The 18,690-nt window shown below is 41.9% G+C and overlaps 1 protein-coding gene across 44 annotated transcripts in view; it reads left to right on the forward strand.

Annotated features, from left to right (window-relative positions):
* Window positions 1–18,690, forward strand: part of LRRFIP1 (LRR binding FLII interacting protein 1) — a 159,190-nt gene that overhangs the window by 123,548 nt on the left and 16,952 nt on the right. For 40 of the 44 annotated variants that reach the window (XR_008313028.1, XM_053283243.1, XM_053283247.1 and 37 more), the window contains 7 exons: window positions 1,601–1,633; window positions 3,190–3,324; window positions 3,619–3,690; window positions 6,777–6,947; window positions 13,974–14,066; window positions 15,685–15,777; window positions 18,282–18,374. Coding sequence is in view for 43 of the 44 variants with exons in the window: in XM_053283243.1 (XP_053139218.1) it covers window positions 1,601–1,633; window positions 3,190–3,324; window positions 3,619–3,690; window positions 6,777–6,947; window positions 13,974–14,066; window positions 15,685–15,777; window positions 18,282–18,374 (690 nt within the window). In the remaining variant the exon portion in view is untranslated. The remainder of the gene's footprint in view (window positions 1–1,600; window positions 1,634–3,189; window positions 3,325–3,618; window positions 3,691–6,776; window positions 6,948–13,973; window positions 14,067–15,684; window positions 15,778–18,281; window positions 18,375–18,690) is intronic. The other 4 variants (XM_053283283.1, XM_053283285.1, XM_053283253.1 and 1 more) reach the window with 3 other exon arrangements.

The raw sequence follows: 18,690 nt of genomic DNA on the forward strand, positions 1-18,690 counted from the left end.
TTTAGAGAGAACACTGTTCCCAACCTTTTAAAACAAGTGTAGTGTACCGTTATTTCACAAACCTTCAGCAGGGTACCACATAAGAGATTTTTAGAGAGTGTGGGTGTTTGTGCAAACTTAAATGTTACAGTTATGAGATGGGCTATTTGAGTTACTAGCTTACATCCAGATTAAGTTATTTATGAGTATTCCCATTGAAATTAATGGGACAAGTAAACTTCTTCCATTAATTTCAGTAAGTCTAAAATTAGCTTAATCTGCATATGTGAACCAGTGACTGCAGTAACATGTCTTACAACTGCAACTTTTGAGAGAGAGAGAGAGAGAGAGAGAGAGAGAATGAATCCACTTGTATACATAAAAACACAAATTTAAGTGTGTGTTAGGAAGACTGCTCCAGTCACTGACTTGCATCCACACTCATAAGCAATCTTATTGAAATTAATGGGTCTGATTAATTTCAGTGGGAGTACTCAGTGTTAATTTTCTGAAGTCCATCCTTCTCTGCTCTTGATTGGATGGCTATATGCTGAAACTCAGCATGTAGCCAGCCAATCAGGAGAAGAGAAGAATGGTCTTCACTCTCATCCCTCTCCTTCTGTAGTGAACACATTGCTGATAAAGTGTCCTCGGACACATATTTGGGCATCATTATATTTGAGCAACAAATATTTTAATAACAATTGATGATGATGATGATGATGATGATGATGATGATGATGTCTGGATAAAACAAACCAGTCAATAACACCTGTCTGACTGTGTAAACAAGAAAAAATAATAGAGAATAAATAGTGTGCCCAAAGCATGGGGAGATGAGAGGGCTTTGAGTATCCCCTGAGAGCCCTTCAAGTATCCCCCTATGGGTACTAGTACCCCCTGTTGGGAGCCCCTGCTCTAGAGAAAAGTCATTTTTATTTAGGAGGAGGCTATTGTTACAGATCAACCTGGAAATGGTTCCTGAATAGGTCCTCATGCTTTTTAGCATTCAGTCATACAAAGCCTCTCCCAAAGTACTTGTACACTAACATTGCTTAGAATATAGTCCCATAATTTCAGTCTTGCACACCCAGATGTCTGTAACTATTGGCACTACCTGCGATACCCAGTGTTGTTAACTGGTGTTAACACTGTGGTGTTAAAGCAGCAAAAGAATATTGCACTGTACATAGTCTTTTCAGCCAACATGTTAAATTTTCAGAGTTATTCAGTTAAATGTGTCAATGTATTCAAATGCATGACACTGAAGTGAAGTAATCTGAACTGTTGATATCAAATTAATATTTAAGAGTACAAATTTCAAAAGAGAGTAGATTTAAGACATAAATCTTCATCCTGAAGTACCCTCCGCCCCCCGGCCAAAAAAAGGGTGTAGTGAATGAATGGACATATCTGAAAAGTATCCTTGGTTGATATTGAAGTTCAAAGCTGCTTTTCTTGGTGATTTCTGAGCAGTGTAGTGAATAAACCAGTTTTGCTGTAAGATTGTAGGTAGCCAATGTTGTACAAGTTTGAGAGGAAACTGTTGATGGGGAAATGGTTTCATGAGGTCTGGTATTGTCTTTGTCATTTAATTATGGTTTCTGTTCCCTCATTCTAGGTTGAAGAAAGGCCTGAAAAAGACTTTGAGAAGGTAAGACAAAATGTTGTGTCATTGTGTGCAAATGGAAGGTTATAGACTTGATATAAATGACTGACACAAACTGAAACTTGGAAAAATGACAAATTATTCTTACTATGAAGAAAAGAAACATGATTAATGGAATGCTGGAGTTGCTAATGAATGGACCTCATATTGATTCAACAGTAGATTTTTAACTAGTTATGTTTGCTAGGCTGTGGGCTGGTTCAAATGAACGACGACTCAGCAGTAGTCTTACACATGATAATTTTGGGAGCATGGTGAGAATGTGCCTGCCTTAACATCACTCAAGAATGTGCTGGCATGATCTCGCCACATCCTTTAATTGTGTGTGTGGGTTGGTTCGTCCCAACTGTCCCTCTATACTTGTTTAAACAGGGTTTTGTAGCATGTGTAGGGAGGCAATTTGGATGATCATCCCTCACATGCAATTAAAGGATGTGATGCATCAGCACCTCCTTGAGTGACATTGGGATAGGTGCATTTGTGCCAGTGGCACCATGATTATTGTGCGTAGGGCTGCTGCTGGGCTGTTCATATGAACCAGCCCTAAGTAAGCAGAGATGATAATACTGATAAACATTTTCAAATTTTTGTTTGAGGCATGAATCATATATTTTGGAGACTGGGTAATCTGACATCCCCCCACCCCCAGTATGTTTGTTGCTGAGAGGGCTGCCAGTGTATGTGGCCCAAGAATGAAAGGAAGAAAGACTGAAACTCAGATGTTCAAGATGGAACAGAATGTTAGTGTTGTTTAATTAGAATCTAGTGAAGTTTTTTTTTCTGGGAAGTTTTGGGCCTACTGTAAATATTCAAAACAGTATCATAAAGAGCTTTTCTTTACTAGTCCCTCACACAGCTAGGCTGCTTATAATGATGGCAGTGTGCCAAGTGCAGAAAAGCTGCAGAACTAAGTCTCTTGGCTTTCATTTAAAAAGCAAATTTTTATCCCTTATGCATTGTGAAATCTCTGAAGCCAGAGGAGTTGTGGAATAATATTTTCGGAGATCTGTTTACATCAGGGCTGCACAACTGTGACCCTGTAGCTGTTGTTGGACTACAAATTTCATCATCCCCAGCCACAGTGGTCTGTAGTTAGGCATGATGGGAGCTGTAGTCCAAAAAAATGGCAACTGGAGGGCTAAATTTGTGTAGCCCCACTCTACAACTACCTTCTTGTTGTGCTGTGTTCAGTTAAAATGAATCCAGGCTTGACACAGCTTTCCTGTTTGTGTTATGGTCAGTTGATTAATATATCTAGTTTGATTATGGCACATCTTTCCTACGTGCCTTTAGCCTTGATTTTTAATTGATTTTATTTTTAAGATCTTGAGAATCACAATACTAATATTTATACTTCATACAAACATTTATACAATATGCAAACAGATAAGCCATGCTTGGGAAATGAGTAGTATTCTCCAGAATTCTGAAGATGAGTCAGGGTTATTTTAATGTGCTTTTAAATGTTATAGTTTGTGTTATTTTAATTTTAAAAACCCCTGCATTGTAAATTACCATTATTTAATTAAATATAATTCCAGGGAGTTCGAACTGTGTCGAGTTTGTCAGCAGCTACTCTGGCCTCTCTAGGTGGAACTTCTTCTCGGCGAGGCAGTGGAGATACTTCCATCTCAGTGGATACTGAAGCATCTATTAGAGAAATTCGAGAAATTAAGGTAAGATACTTATTGGAATGGAGATGTAAGCTGATAGGGAGAATTCTCCCTGATAGGAAGAACCCAGATGCCTGTGCAAGAAAGGAGTAGAGCACAACTGTCTTAACAGCACTGTGGTCACAGAGAGAATGAATCCACCTCATTTTGCTAATTTAAAATAATTAGTACAGGGATATACATTTCACTAAGGAATAGAATATCCCTTTTTGTGATGAATAATTTCTGTGTCCCCACAGCATTATGTAAAGGTTACCCAGTGGTTTAATTGACACAATGTTCTGCAATTTTCTTCAGGATATCAGTGATTTAAAAGACCAGATTCAGGATGTAGAAGGAAAATACATGCAGGGCTTGAAGGAAATGAAGGTACAAGTTTACTATAGAGTGAGCGTGTGGTATTAACCTTGGCTAAACATTGAGAGAGGGAACAAGAATGTAACCTGCATGTTGTCAGAAATTGCATCATCTTATATGTGAATGTGTTGCACACCCTTGCTATATCCTGGTAAGTTCTAATTGCCCAGTTGAGGGCAATGTAAATATATAAAGCACATTAACAGATTCAGCAGTACAATAATCACTTAAAATTGGTCTTGCTTCTGCATGCTTTATATTTTGGAGACTATCTAATATTGTAAAACCATCAACTTTAGAAACATTATGTTTAAAATTGGTGAGTTTCAAGAAAATTGGGGACAGCTTGAACTGGAGAATGTTTTTTTAAAATTTTTGGATATGAATGCCACTTTTGGCAAGAGCTAGATATTGTACCGGTATCTGTAGAGTATACTGTACAGGTACAGTTATACTCTACAGTTATGACATTGTCTTTTCATCTCACTCAGTTACAATGTCTCTTGGCTCAAATGGATAATAAAGGATTTTGTAGCCCATGGCTGCGATCCAGAGAAGCATATTATATGCAGCTTATTTTTAAATTTATCAACAGCAGTCCCTACCTACTTCTCCTCTGCTCCACAGACTACTATATCACAAAGCTTTTACTGTCTTGCTTCTCCTGAGGGAGATACTGTTCTTCTGGATTATATGGAAATGCACCTAAAATATCTATCTGGATATCACTCATTCACTTAATTTAGAATGGCAAATTTAGATTTGAAGTCCTCCAGTTACTCAACACCTGCATTAATGCTGGTAATAAATATTTGTCAAAACCTTCTTGGGAAGAATACTATGCAGTTTTGATTAGGATCTTGCAGTTGCAATATTATACATATTGTCAGTTGATGGGTCTCCTTAAGGTGAAAAAAAGCTTCAATGTATTTTGTGGGTTCACATCACACTCTTTATCTGCTGAATGCTGCTTGGCTTCCTACCTGCTTGTTTCCCATAGTATCTAAAGTAACAGCAGTAAAATTGTAACAAGTGCCAGAAATCTTGATATTGGGGTTGTGCAGTAGCTAGGAGTGCAGATGGTGAGCTGAAAGGTCTTAAGTTTGAGTCCCACATCTGTCACAAATCCACAGTGGTCTTAGGCAAGCTACAGCCTCAGCACCCACTTGTAATAGATGGAGAATACTGGCCTATTTTATGGAGGTATTGTAAGAATTACTTGATGCTAGAAATGTGCGTGAAGTGTTTTGAACAACTGAAATGCACTTTTAAAATGCGTTATTATTAGCAAAGATATTTGTATTATTAACAGGATAATATTTCTCAAGCAATGAGCTCATCAGTATATTTTCTTGCTCAGCAATCTCACTTTTGCATGATATCGAGGAAAAAGCTGCTCATTCCTAACCTTATTAAGCTTTGTTCCTTTAATGTCAGTAGTGTTGTTTTTTATGCAGTATAAAGTGTAATTAGTTTCCTCTAAGTAGGTGACATTCTGTCCTTCGTATCATTAAATCTCAACTGGCAGAATTGGATTACCTGAATGTGCAACAGCCCTCCTCAATTTCTTTCATGTGAAATCACCCAGAAAAATGGTTAATGCAGAACTGCCGATCATTCATCCACAACATTCCCTATGTAGCATTACTTATACCTAACACAAAGAGAAATTAAGTAATTGTACATCCTGCAGCAGTCTTTGCCTCCTGTGCCTGCTTGTAAGATTTCTTGTGGCTGCAGGCATCTTGAAGTTACTAATATAGGTCTTATTACAGAAGCTTAGCATCCTGGGTTACTTTTCCTTTTTACAAAAATTAATAAGCATGGGGAATTTTGTCACTTTATGGCAGCGTTCTTCCATGTAAGGCCTCAGAGCTAATGGCAGTCCCCATGAACTCCAAGTGCGGCACTCTGTGTGTTAATTGAGCCTGTGTGAAGCTTCAGCCAAAGCTGAATACTCTGCAGAGTCTCCCTGGTACCATGTGGAGGTGACCATTCTCACTGTGCAGTGCTGCACTTTGCCCAGAACCAGGGGGACTCTATTATTATTATTATTATTATTATTATTAAGTATTTATTATTATTTATTTTTACATTTATATCCCGCTTTTCCTCCAAGGAGCCCAGAGCGGTGTACTACATACTTGAGTTTCTTTTCACAACAACCCTGTGAAGTAGGCTAGGCTGAGAGAGAAGTGACTGGCCCAGAGTCACCCAGCTAGTATCATAGCTGAATGGGGATTTGAACTTGGGTCTCCCCGGTCCTAGTCCAGCACTCTAACCACTGCACCACGCTGGCTCTCTCCTTTAAGAGATATGGAGCCGTCTTGAGCCCCTGTGCCATCTTGGAAGGTATGCACAGAGTGCTTGGAACTATAACTGTTCCCAGTACTTTTCTCCTTGAGTTCTCAGGGTTCCACCTCTCTTAGAGGGCCCTTGCAGCACTGAGAAAAGTGCAGTACAGGTGAACCTCATTATCCATGTGGGTTCTGTTCTTGGCTATAACCGTGGATAATGGAACTGCTGATAAGGAGACCTTGAGTGAATAGGAATTGGGGGGTTAGGTTCCTGGAGAGCAGAAAAAGGAGCAAAAAGGCAATGTACCATGCTCTCCAGCTGTCCAGCAATGCCCCACAATTGCACTGATTTTCTGTTAAAAATCGCAGATTATTATTATGTACAAAAGAGCTACAAAATATTGGCTGGAATTGACTTTGGAGGTTATTTCCAGCCACCTAGGAACCATGGATACTCTGACTTCAACCCTTTTAAAAACTACATATACCAAGGTAGAGTCTTCATTGCAGATATGTGAAACTGCAGGTGTGGGGAGCACATGTGATGAGGTCCACCTGTACTGTGTGGAGGGCAGATTAAAAATTGTTTTTGCAAAAATGGCCCCTACTTAAAAAATAATGAAGATTGCTGCCTTATGAGATTTAAGCCACAGCATTGGCAAAAACCTGACTGCTTTTTAGGTCCCGTTCAAATATGTCTCCTCAGCACAGAATTTACATGTACATTAAAGGAAGCCACAGTTTTATAGCATTTTGACTTGATTGATGGTACTTAATATATGAATTGTGTATTTTCTTTAGGACTCCCTAGCAGAAGTTGAAGAGAAATATAAGAAGGCTATGGTGTCAAATGCTCAGTTAGATAATGAGAAAACCAATTTCATGTATCAAGTAGATACCCTAAAGGATGCATTGTTAGAATTGGAAGAACAGCTTGCAGAATCCAGGAGACAGTATGAAGAGAAAAACAAAGTAAGTAGCAATGTGAGAAGTCTTCATTGACAGTCTTGTGGTGTTCCCAATTCCAGCAAATGCTGAAAATTCCAGTGCAGAAGTGTCAACTTCAAGGGATTTCAACCAAAACTGTAGAGTTGCCTTTTTCCTTTCTGAACTCATGAAATGGGCCTACAAATGTAGCTTGCATTTTGATTATTGTCAGGAATGCAAGATCAATATCAGTCACTTGTTTATACTACTTCCATTCTGGGAAATGCATCAGCCTGCCTCTGTGTCCTTCATAAAGAAAAACAGCTCTCATTCAAATGAGAAGAAGTTAATTCAAATGAAATAACTTTTTCCAAAAGAAAAATTGTCATATTTTGCTTTCCCTGTGGCTCTTGAGTTAGAACATTTGAGTAAGAAGTTCTGTCAGGGGTTCCCAACCTCCTTTAACCCCTTCTGTCACAAACTATCAGCTCAGGTACCCCAGAGCAAGCGAGAAAGTGTGTACACAAATTTTAAATTTTGCCATTATGAGATCGGCTACTCCAGTCACTGGCTTACATCCAGACTAGGATGGCTTACATCCAGAATAGGAGAATCATGAATTCTCCTATTCAAATTAATGGGACAAGTTTACTTGTCCTATTAATTTCAATGGGAGTCTCAGTGCTAATTTTATGAAGTCAATCAGGCTGAAGAAAGGGATATGCTGTACGTCAGCACATAGCCAGCCAATGAGGAGTAGACAAGAAGGGTCTTCACCCTTGTCCCTCTCCTCCGGCAGCAGACATATTGCTGAGGATGTACCAGCAATCTACAGAAGGGGAACAAATAGTGCTGCTGCAGCATGGGGAGGCAGGAGTGCTCTGAATACCCCCTGGATTTCAAGTACCCCTAGGGGTACTAGTACCCCCGTTGGGAATCATGATGAGTAATGAGTGAAAATCTGTTAGCTTATCAGCACTGCATTTCTAGAAAGCTATCATTCATTCTTATGCAGGAGTTCAGAATAATGTGCCATCCTTTTTTTAAAGAATAAAAAAACAATTCATGCTCAATTCATGCTCAGTGCCCTATCTGTAGCAATAGAAATTATTTTCTTGGTGTCTTTATTGTTCTTTGACATGGTCTCTGTCGTTTACACCAATGGGCTATGGTGTTAAGGGGCAGAGAGACCAGTACCTTAGCCTCCACATCAATAAGGCTGAACAAGGGGTCCAATTCTCCTTTCTGCTGCGTACTGAGGCTCATGCCCAGGGCAGAGGCCATGTGGGCCACATATGCAGAGTATTGTTTAAGGTCCTCTGACGGAGAAACAGGCTTAGAGTCCGATTGAATATCCAGATGGGAAAACCCCAGGGAAACAGCATCTGAGCCTGGAGAACCAGGTTTGCTCTCACTGTCTGACTTGGGAGGTGCTAGAGTCCTTGGCCAAAGCCATCAAAACAGTAGGGGAGTCCCCTTTGTTTTCCACATTGCCCGGTACTGAGCTGTGTGGCTCCGCTAGCAGTACTTGGGTAGGTATTGAAGCCTGTTGTTGAAGGCCTCACTTCAGAGGGCGAATTGCGCTGCTCAGGGTGATCTAGAAGGCAATGCTGACGAGAGTGTGAGCAAGGTCTTTCTCCGAATGCGAGGGGGACTCACGCCAATCGTGAACAGTCCCAGCTTTCCCATAAGCAAGGTTCCTCTCTGTGGGTTACTGTGTGAAACAGTGTGCTGGACTAGGCCTTGGGCCTGATCCAGCAGGGCTGTTCTTATGTTCTCTTGGTACCGAGACCCATATCGGGGCTTCCCATAGTCCGAACAGTAGTTCATGTGGCAATGTCTATAAGCACCTGAGTCCTGGTGGCTTTCGGCTTTTCCCAATGCCCTCGCATGACCCAGATGGAGCCATCTTATTTATTTATTATTTCTCTGTGTAAACCGCCCTGAGCCATTTTTGGAAGGGCAGTATAGAAATCGAATTATTATTATTAACAACAACAACAACAACAACACTGCATTATTGGGGGTCATGTGAGGGCATTGGGAAAAGCCAGCGACTTTCCCAACTCAACAGGTGCTTAGAGAACTTTTACAGGGTACAGCTGCAGGATGATACAGCTTTCCTGAAGAATCATCCCACCCCCTAACTCCATTGTGGTGGAGTCATCTCTGCAGAAGTCCAGAGGTCACAGTCATTCTGCGCCTGGTGATGAGGGCAGGAAGTTGGACTCCTTTGGAAGGAGGCTTTACTCAGCTTTGGCTCTCCACTTAAGGGTGGCTAATTACCAAGCCTACAATGCCAGATATAACCACTATTTGTGGGAAAAGGTGGCCCCCCCTTTTGGATTTCCTACCACAGGACAAGCATGACCTGGCTAAAGCCTTTCTCTGCAAAGCAGTACAAGTGGTGAAGCAGGAGCTCTATTCGGCTAGACACTTGGTAGAGTGCGCAGCCAAAGTGATGGCCACATTTGTGGCTCTCAGGAGGCAAGCAGGTCTGACCTATTGATTGACTGTCCGGGGTCGTGACTACTCCATCTACTTCAGAGTTGGATGAAGAGGTCTCCGCTCTCCTCTCAAAGGATGCAATAGGAAGGGTCGCAAATGTGCAGAGCCCCAGTTTCTATTCCTGATACTTTGTTGTTCCGAAACCAGACGACGGTCAATGTCCTATACTGGACCTCAGGGCCCTTAACAAGCACCTGGTGTACAGTCGTTTCCGAATGTTGTTGGTACTTACTGGTCCTCCTAGAAAGAGACATGTGGATGGTCTCCCTAGACTTGAAACATGTATTTTATCATGTCTCGATATGCCCTCAGCATCGATGCTTCCTGCATGTCCAGATGCGGGGGATTCCTTACCAGTCCAAAGCCTTGCCGTTTGGTCCCACGATGGTACCGAAGGTTTTTACAAAATGCCTGGCCCCAGCGGTGGCTTTTCTGCAGGAATGAGGGTTGCAGATCCTGCCCTACCTGGATGATTGGCTCATCCTGACGAGTTCCAGTCAGGCTCCCCTGGAGGCTTTCGGATTGGTCATAGATACCCTGCAGAATCTGGGCTTCCAGATAGATTTTGAGAAGTCCCACCTGGAACCAACTCTCAGGATACAATTTATAGGGCTGATCTTCGATACTGGCTTAAAGAAGGTTTTCCTGCATAAGAATGCTCGTGAGGCTGGCCTTCATTTTCCTGGCTGGAGGTCCGCAGACCATGCACTTGGTGCAGCGCCTCTTGGGACATATGGCTGCTACCACGTACATGCTCCCTCATGCGTGTTTTCAGATGTGCATCATTCAGCGATGGTTCTTGGACGTGTTTGACCCTCTTTGGGACTTGGCTCGTTTGGAGCGCATGCGCCCTCCATGGTGGATCAAGATTCCTCATCTGAACTTGGGCGCCCCCTTCCATATTCCCCAGCTGTGATGGGTGGTTACAACTGACGCGTCAGAGCTAGGTTGGGGAGCTCATTTGGACGGGTTTTGCCTGTGCAACCATTGGTCGCCCATGGAGAAGGATCGGTACATCAATTATTTGGAGCTGTTGGCCATATTCCATGCACTCAAGGGTTTCTTGCCCATGATTGCGGGTTGCTTGGTGACAATCCATGGACAATACGACGGTGAAAGCCTATATAAATCGACAAGGAGGCCCGACTACAAGAAGCCTTCTGTTCCTGTCACTAGACCTTTGGCATTGGTGTGTGGCACTTGTAGTGTCACCTCATGCGGTCTACATCCAAGGGTCCCTGAATGTTGAGACATGTTGAGCAGGCTGACGATGGTCTCCCACAAATGGGGCTTGGACCGGGGTGTCCTCTGGAGCATATTTGCAATATGGGGTGCTCCAGCTCTGGATGTCTTTGCATCTCAGGACAATGTGCCCTCTATTGCTCCAGGGGAGGGGAAGGCGAGGGCTCTTAGGGCAATGCCTTCGTCCTGTCCTGTACAGGTCCTCTCCTTTACCTATTTCCTGTTTCTCCTCATTCCAAGGGTGCTGTGCAAACTGACGGTAGACCGCACCAGGGCCATCCTGAAAGCCCCCTGGTGTCCCAGGAGGCCTTGGTTTGCGGCCCTGAGGCAACTGACTGTGACTTGGGTGCGCCTCCCCGCTCTTCCGTACCTACTGTCACAGGAGGGAGGACGGGTGCTCCACCCAGACATTCGGTCCCTGCACCTGACGGCCTGGAAGATCTTGCCAACTTCCCAGTGAGACTCAGAGACATTCTGTTTGCAGCCAGAAAGCCAACCACGTGAAAGTCCTATGAACAGATTGTGGCGCATTCGCTAGCACCCCAGGTTTCATGGTTTAAGGACTATTAGTTAAAAGTTTCCTGAAAGGTTTGTCCCATGTTTTTTGGGATGACCCTGTTATGTCACTGGCGTGGGACCTGTCTGTGGTTTTGGCCAGATTGCTACAGCCTCCCTTTGAGCCATTGGCCTCAATTGACCCCCATCTCCTGTCCTGGGAGGTTGCCTTCCTGGTGGCCATCACCTCTGCTAGGAGGGTGAGTGAATTGCAGGACCTGAGGGTTGATCTGCTGTACCTTCAGTTTCACAAGGACAAGGTAGTACTCCAGCCGGATGTCCAATTCCTTGGTGAATTTCCATGTTCCATCGTTCGTTGATTTCCATGTTCCATCGTTCGTTGCCACTTACTTTGGCTGTGTTTTCCCAGAACCCTTCCTCTGATGCAGAGTGCAGGTTGCATCATTTGGACATTAGGAGGGCATTATCCTTCTATGTCCAGAGGTCACCTGAATGGAGGAAAACTCCTCCTCTGTTTATTCTATTTGATGGACTACGTAAAGGTCTACAAGTTTCTGCTCAGTCTAGGTCTAGGTGGATAGTTTCAACAATTGAACTTTAAATTAGCATGTAAACAGTTGCCTGCAACCGTTAAGGTGCATTCAGTTAGGTCTATGGTGGCCTCTGTTGCCTTTGATCATGTGGTCCCTTTGGACACTATCTGCCAGGCGGCTATTTGCCCCACTCCTTTATCTGTCATTATGCTATTGATGCCAGGGCACAGAATGATGCTATGTTTGGCAGGAGTGTCCTGCAGTCTATTTTCAGTTGATATACTCGTTCCTGAAATAAATACTTCTGGCAGATTACATATTGCTTCCATTTGTTCCCTCCTCCTTGGATGCTAGCTTGTTATGCACCCATTGGTGTAAAAGACAGAGACCACATCGAAGAACTACAGGTTGCTTACCTGTAACTTTGGTTCTTTTAGTCGCCATCTGTCCTTTTACATGCCCTCCCGTCCTCCCCGCTGGGTCTACTGAAGCTGGACTCTGTGACTGAGAGGATGTGGAGTGGCGCAGCCACATATAGTGGCTGGGGGCGGGATTCCTGTCCAAAGCAGGAGAATTGAGCTTGTTAGGTTCCAGCGAGGTCTCTGTGTAGGTGCATAGCACATTGGTGTAAAAGGATAGATGACCACTAGAAGAACCAGTTACAAGTAAGCAACCTGTAGTTTTTCACATTTTCAGTGACAGCAAATACAATATCTCCCCCCATCCCCAAGCTTGCCCTTTTGAGTGCTGGTAATTTGATTCATTATTTTTTCGTTCCTTGAGCACTAATATCTGCAGAGTAGGGCAACCTGCATGATGTCATCCATGTCACAGGACTCATTGTGGTACTTAATGTTACTAACCTTTTGGCTAATCACATCTGTGGCCATCCTTACAATTCATTCTCTCCTCTCTCTCCCTCGTGTCTTCACAGAAAATGACATACCTCTAACAACATTGTTTACCATTTCATTTCTGTTTTTAAACTACTGAAAGGGTGTTTCTGTGTTTTTATGAAGCACTTTTTCATAGATTCTCCATATATGGATGACGTTCCTTGTTCAGCTATCCCTTGGACCATGGTCAAACAAGCAGTAGTGATATTGGCAGTTTACCCACTTAGCAAATGTACACTTGGTTTGCTCTGCTTTATTCTTTAGCTCCTCTACTGCTTCTTTTTTGCATCACCAATTGGTGGAGTTTGAGCAAATGTTTTTAAAAAGTCTTTTCAGGTTTGATTTCTTATTGTTAAATTTCTCATTGCAAATGAGGCACAGTAGGACCCAGCTGAACTTATAAAAGCATAAGACTCGGTCCAGCCTTGCTGAAATTCTTGATGTTAATCTTCTGTCTTCTCTTTTTAGTTGTTATCTCCACACTTGAATGTATTTATTTTCTCTGTGTTTATCAATTAAATTTCTGTGTTTACAGAATTGGGGCCTTACGGCAAGGCTACTCAAACTGAGCCTAGGGCCTCGCTAGCCGGAAACTTCCCAGCTGCATCTCACTTAGCGCAGTGGTGCTTCTTTTCTGTCTTTTACTTTCTCCACTGGTGTTTCCTTTGCAGAGCCCTCTGCATTCTGGCTGGCTTCTAGCTGTACACAATTCTGACTCTCACATTGTACATATAAAGTAGTGCATTTAAAAGTATAAAGAAGTCAAGAACAAATGCTTGATATTGTTCTTTTAAATGCACTACTCGATACATCAAGATGACACTTTATTTATGATGAGTCAGAGATGTGGCTCGGTAGCCACAGCCTGCAGATCCCTGGCCTAGGCATGTGGCAGGCTGCAGTAGTGAGCCTTGAGCTGGTGCTCCACACCCTCACCAGGCATCATAGCTTCTGTGTGAATCAGGTCCTATGTGTATAGGACATCAGTAAACTCTGCTCTATTTTGTCTAGTCCTCACAGCGTGAATCACATGATCAGGAAGCTACTTATGCAACTATTTGTGTATATGTGTAATGGGTCTATGTGTAATAGGGTCTCCTGTGCAATGAGTCTGAAGGTTGCTTACATGACTCATCATATGCATAGTGCACATATTGGGTCAGTATATGAATCGAACCTTAGAACTAATACCTGTGAAAAGGTAGGGTGACACTTGTGACCAAATGGGGACATTTAGAGAAGGCACGGTCTTTTTCACTGAAAATATTATTTCACCTGGCCAGTCCATTCTACATACCTTCTGCAAAATTGAGTTTTTATTACAGAACTACTGAGCCTGTAGTTCACAAGCTGATTGAAAAATGCTTATTTTGTAGGACTTTGAGAGAGAGAAGCATGCACATACTGTTTTGCAGTTTCAGTTCATGGAAGTCAAAGAAACTCTGAAGCAAAGAGAGGAACTTCTCGCAGTAAGTGAATTACTTTATTACATTTAAGGAAATGATGATAGTCTTTATCAATATATTGTATGCAGACTGATACAACACAGGTAATCTGTGTTACAGCTTCAGATTTTTTACAGGAAGTAACTCAATAATTCAGTGGCTGGCCTCTGAGCTTGTGGAGCAATAGAACGTTTCAGTAAACTCTTCTGTTAAATTCTCGTTTTATTTGATCTAAACACAGCACCAGCTATGGGTTTATTGTGCACATTATTACAGGGGGAAACCCTTCCTATATTTTATAGCTCTCCATGTATTTCCCTTTTAAAAAGTGTTTTAAAATAACTTAATAAGATAATAGAGCCCTGCCAGTGCAAGCCAAAGGCCCATCTAGTCCAGAATCCTGTTTGCCACAGTGACCCAGGAGAGGCTCCTTGGAAGTGCACAAGCAGGAGCTGAAGGCATGCCCTTTCTCCTGCAACTGGTGTTCAGAGGCCTTGTGCCCCTGAACCTGCAGGTAGCCTAGAGCCATCAAGACAAATGCATAACACCTCCTTAGAGCCTGTAATAGCAGTTACCCTAATTTCTTACCCACGAACCAAACCACAGGAAACATGGTTCCACATTCTGGAATGCTGAGTTTGATACTGATCTTAGACAGAAGCCAGGAAAGCAAAAGTAGCCCCCTCCCCACTACTAGGCTGAGAAACATGCCTGGAGGCAGAGAAAAGGGGGAAAAATGTGGAGCTACCTGACCCTTTGTAGAGTGGCCTGAGAAAGCAAGGGCAGAAAGCTGGCAACAGCTACTGTTAAGAGGAAGATCCAAAGTACTTGCTCTTGTAATCAAATTACAAGCACTCTGTTTTTCATGCATCCACTACCAAAAACAACACACCTAAAAACTGGAAGGAAGAAGTGTGAGATTATGTCATAAGATTGACCTCTACTCTTGGTAGAAGTGGGACAGTGCTAGCCAGCCCTTTTGGCAAGTGTGCCATTATTATTATTATTATTATTATTATTATTATTATTATTTACATTTTATATCCCGCTCTTCCTCCAAGGAGCCCAGAGCAGTGTACTACATACTTAAGTTTCTCCTCACAACAACCCTGTGAAGTAGGTTAGGCTGAGAGAGAAGTGACTGGCCCAGAGTCACCCAGCAAGTCTCATGGCTGAATGGGGATTTGAACTAGGGTCTCCCCGGTCCTAGTCCAGCACTCTAAACACTACACCATGCTGGCTCAAGTGCTAAGAGTGAAGTGGTACCAGTCATTCATTGAACGAGATCACCATATGCCCCTGTGCCTGGGGAATAAGCTCAGACCTGAAGAGATGGACATTAACCAAGGCCTGACTTTGCCCATGGGCCCTCCTGCTCCTGCTCCTGAGTATTGCAGACCCCTCCATGCCACAAACTGGCCACTGTGCTCTCTGCAGGTAGGTAACATAGAATTGTATTTTCTCTTAAGAGGGGACATTTTGGGCAGCACTATGAAACTGGTGTAAATAGGTACTGTAGATTCCTTTGGCCTTGGTTTGCAATGCTTGATTTCATTGTTCTTTGTAAATGTTACGAACTTGAATTTTTCTTCTGATTAACTCTCATCTGCTTTCTATCTTCTTATTTGCGCCTGTGCCTCAGGAAATTCGACAACTGCAACAGAAACAGGAGAGCTATGTCAGGGAAATTTCTGATCTTCAGGAGACAATAGAGTGGAAAGAAAAAAAAATAGGGGTAGGATTCTCGGTCATATCAGATTTTTTTCTTCCGTATTGTCAGTGCTCAGTTTCAAACAAGATAATATTTGGAGTGCAGTAATCTTAGTTTAATATAATGGTTTAGGATTCAAAAAGTTTATATTGCTTTCTGAAGTGTTTCTGCAAGCACACTAGGGCTTGCTGGATTTCCCATTCTGAGTGCCGTTGTTTTGATGAATTGAAAAAAGTTCTGGAAGGTTCCCCAGTTGTGGGAAGAGAGAGCACAGAAACTGAGGGTATGGACAAAAACTCCTCCAATAATCTTTGGATATCAGCCTCAGTATCTTTTAATCTTCCTCTGTGTGTATACTCAGAATTAAGTGGCACACTTACAGTGACATGTCACTTTAGTCCAAATATTAGTTACATTAACACTCTTATCCATTGAGAATTAAGCTCCTCTTCATGCAACAAAATGCACACATATACTCTTTTGTATGAGGGAAGATATGCATTATGTTGTTAAATTGAGTAGTGGCAACCTAAGCTAATTTGGGGTGTTAGAACAGAATGCAGCAAACAGAAATGTTACAATTGGAATGTAACTCAAATTACACAAATTCGTTGAACTTACCTTAATCCACATAGTACAAAGTTTTAATCCTTTATGTTTTCAGGTAGGTTTAGTAATGATGAGTTGGAATTCCTGGGCGAAATATCGAAAATGTACTTAGTGAAGAAGCCCTATAATGTGGCAATCTTTTCTAATTCCCAAAGAAAACCACTGTGTTTCTAGATCTGTCCCATTCCCAGACACACTGCAAACAGTTTGGCATGGGTTTTGTATTACATCCCAAGTCATTTCTTTGAGTAGGACTTGCTTCTGGGTTTTGTCCCATGCAAGTGAGTGCTCATTAAGCACGTGCTAACTTTTCCACTATGTGTTTCATATTTGCTACAACGTGAGCACATTGCCCTTCCTACTAATGAGTAACTTTGTCTGCAAGTAGCTTCAGCAGTGACTTGCAACTCCACTTGCAGATGAGCCTGCTCGTGAGTAGCCACATCACTGTGCCACTTGGACAAAACCATTCTACCCTCTATTTGCCACTTTTTAGCCTGAATATATTCACAGCGATCCACATATATTCTGCCCTAGTGGCAATAGTGGTTTCCCCCCACAAAACACTTTAAACCTGAGCCTTCACATTTACGTACAAGAAATGCATATGCAGTAGTTTCAAGTTGAAGAATAAAAATTTCAATTGCTAAGAAATGCAGCGAAGGACACTATGCCCTTTTGCCTTCAATAATGCTGCTAGAATGTTATCCTTTTTTTTTTTAATTTTTTTAAAGGCATGTTGTTCTAGATTATGTACATAATGCCTTGCTCAAGTTCACCTTGCATGTCCCATAGTACAGTGGCAGACATACAGATTTAAGACTGGTAAATCTCTTGCTAACTACTGTATGAGGTTTCCATTCATAAAGGAATGGGTTGTATCCTAAATGAGTTTACATTCCTAGGTGTCACTGAAATTGAGACACAAGATAGGAACAACTAGCTTCTCATTGATTTCAATATTTGCCATTCTGATTACTCATTAATAACTCATTAGAAATCTCATTGAAATTAATGGGACAAGTGAGTCATGACTCACATTCCCCATGAATTTCAGTAAGACTGCTCATGCGTAACTTTGAATGTCAGCCAATGGTACTGAGCAATAGCTTTTGTAGGATAAAACATATACATTTTAAATACACAAGTTATTACATGTCATTGTGACCTATATTGTGGCAATAGTAAATTATAAAATTTGCCAGCCCTAGACAAGAAGAAATTATAAAATTTGCCAGCCCTAGACAAGAAGCTGCCTTATACCAAGTCAGACCATTGGTCCATCTCAGTATTGGCTATACTGACTGGCAGCAGCTCTCCAAGGTTTCAGACAGGATGCCAGGGATTGAACCTGGGAGGCCATTTCAATGCAAAGCTGTAGCCCTGAACTACAGCTTCATCCCCTTTCAAATTTATAATATGAGAAACATTAGCTCATCACTGGAATTCTATGTAGTATTGTTAACGGGGGGGGGGGGATTCATAATGCCATAACCATAAAAAGAGAAAATGAGGAAGCTTAGGCAAAACCACAATGTGTGGTGAGAGGCTAGTGACTTGGAACATTTGTGAAACCAGCATTTGTAAGGATCAAGTGCAGCTGAACAAAACAAGCTTGTTTATATTATACACATAGAACACATCTTTGTGAAATTCTAAGTGCCGCTCAAAGTGTTGAGAACATTGCACATTCTGCAGTGTTAACTGCAAATGGCAGCTCAGTTCTGTAATGGAAGCTGTCATAACAGCCAAACACATTAGAATAAAATCCTTTCTCTACTTGCATGCAAATTCCATTATTCTCTGTATATCTGAAACCTGCTTATTCTTATTGCTAATTTTCTTTACCTTTATTTTTCTTCTTCTTTTTTCCTCCTCTTCTTGTCTCTCTGCTTGCTACTTGTCCCATAAAAACTCAGGCATTAGAGAGACAGAAAGAGTTCTTTGATTCCATAAGAAGTGAGCGAGATGATCTTAGAGAGGAGGTGATTGTGCTGAAGGAACAATTGAAGGTATGCAGAAACAACAAAAGAAAAAAGTTTTTTTTAAAAGTATCTGTTCTTTCTGTGTACCAGACAAAAAAGCTGGGTAGAGATTTGCAGTAGTTTTGAGCAAATAAATGTGGAATTTTTAAAATTAAGTGTAGTACTGTAATGCACAGCTATGTTCTGATATTTAGTGAACATTAACACTGGAGAGAAGCATGTATCTAATCATATCCTGCTATTTAACAGAGACCATTTGTCAGTCTGTCTCTGTAAACCAAAGCCCTGATGACCCTGACAGAACCTGTTGAGATGTTTCCTGCTCAAACCATATTAAAACAAA

Source organism: Hemicordylus capensis, chromosome 1 (assembly GCF_027244095.1).
Source record: "Hemicordylus capensis ecotype Gifberg chromosome 1, rHemCap1.1.pri, whole genome shotgun sequence".
NCBI classification, from domain to species: domain Eukaryota; kingdom Metazoa; phylum Chordata; class Lepidosauria; order Squamata; family Cordylidae; genus Hemicordylus; species Hemicordylus capensis.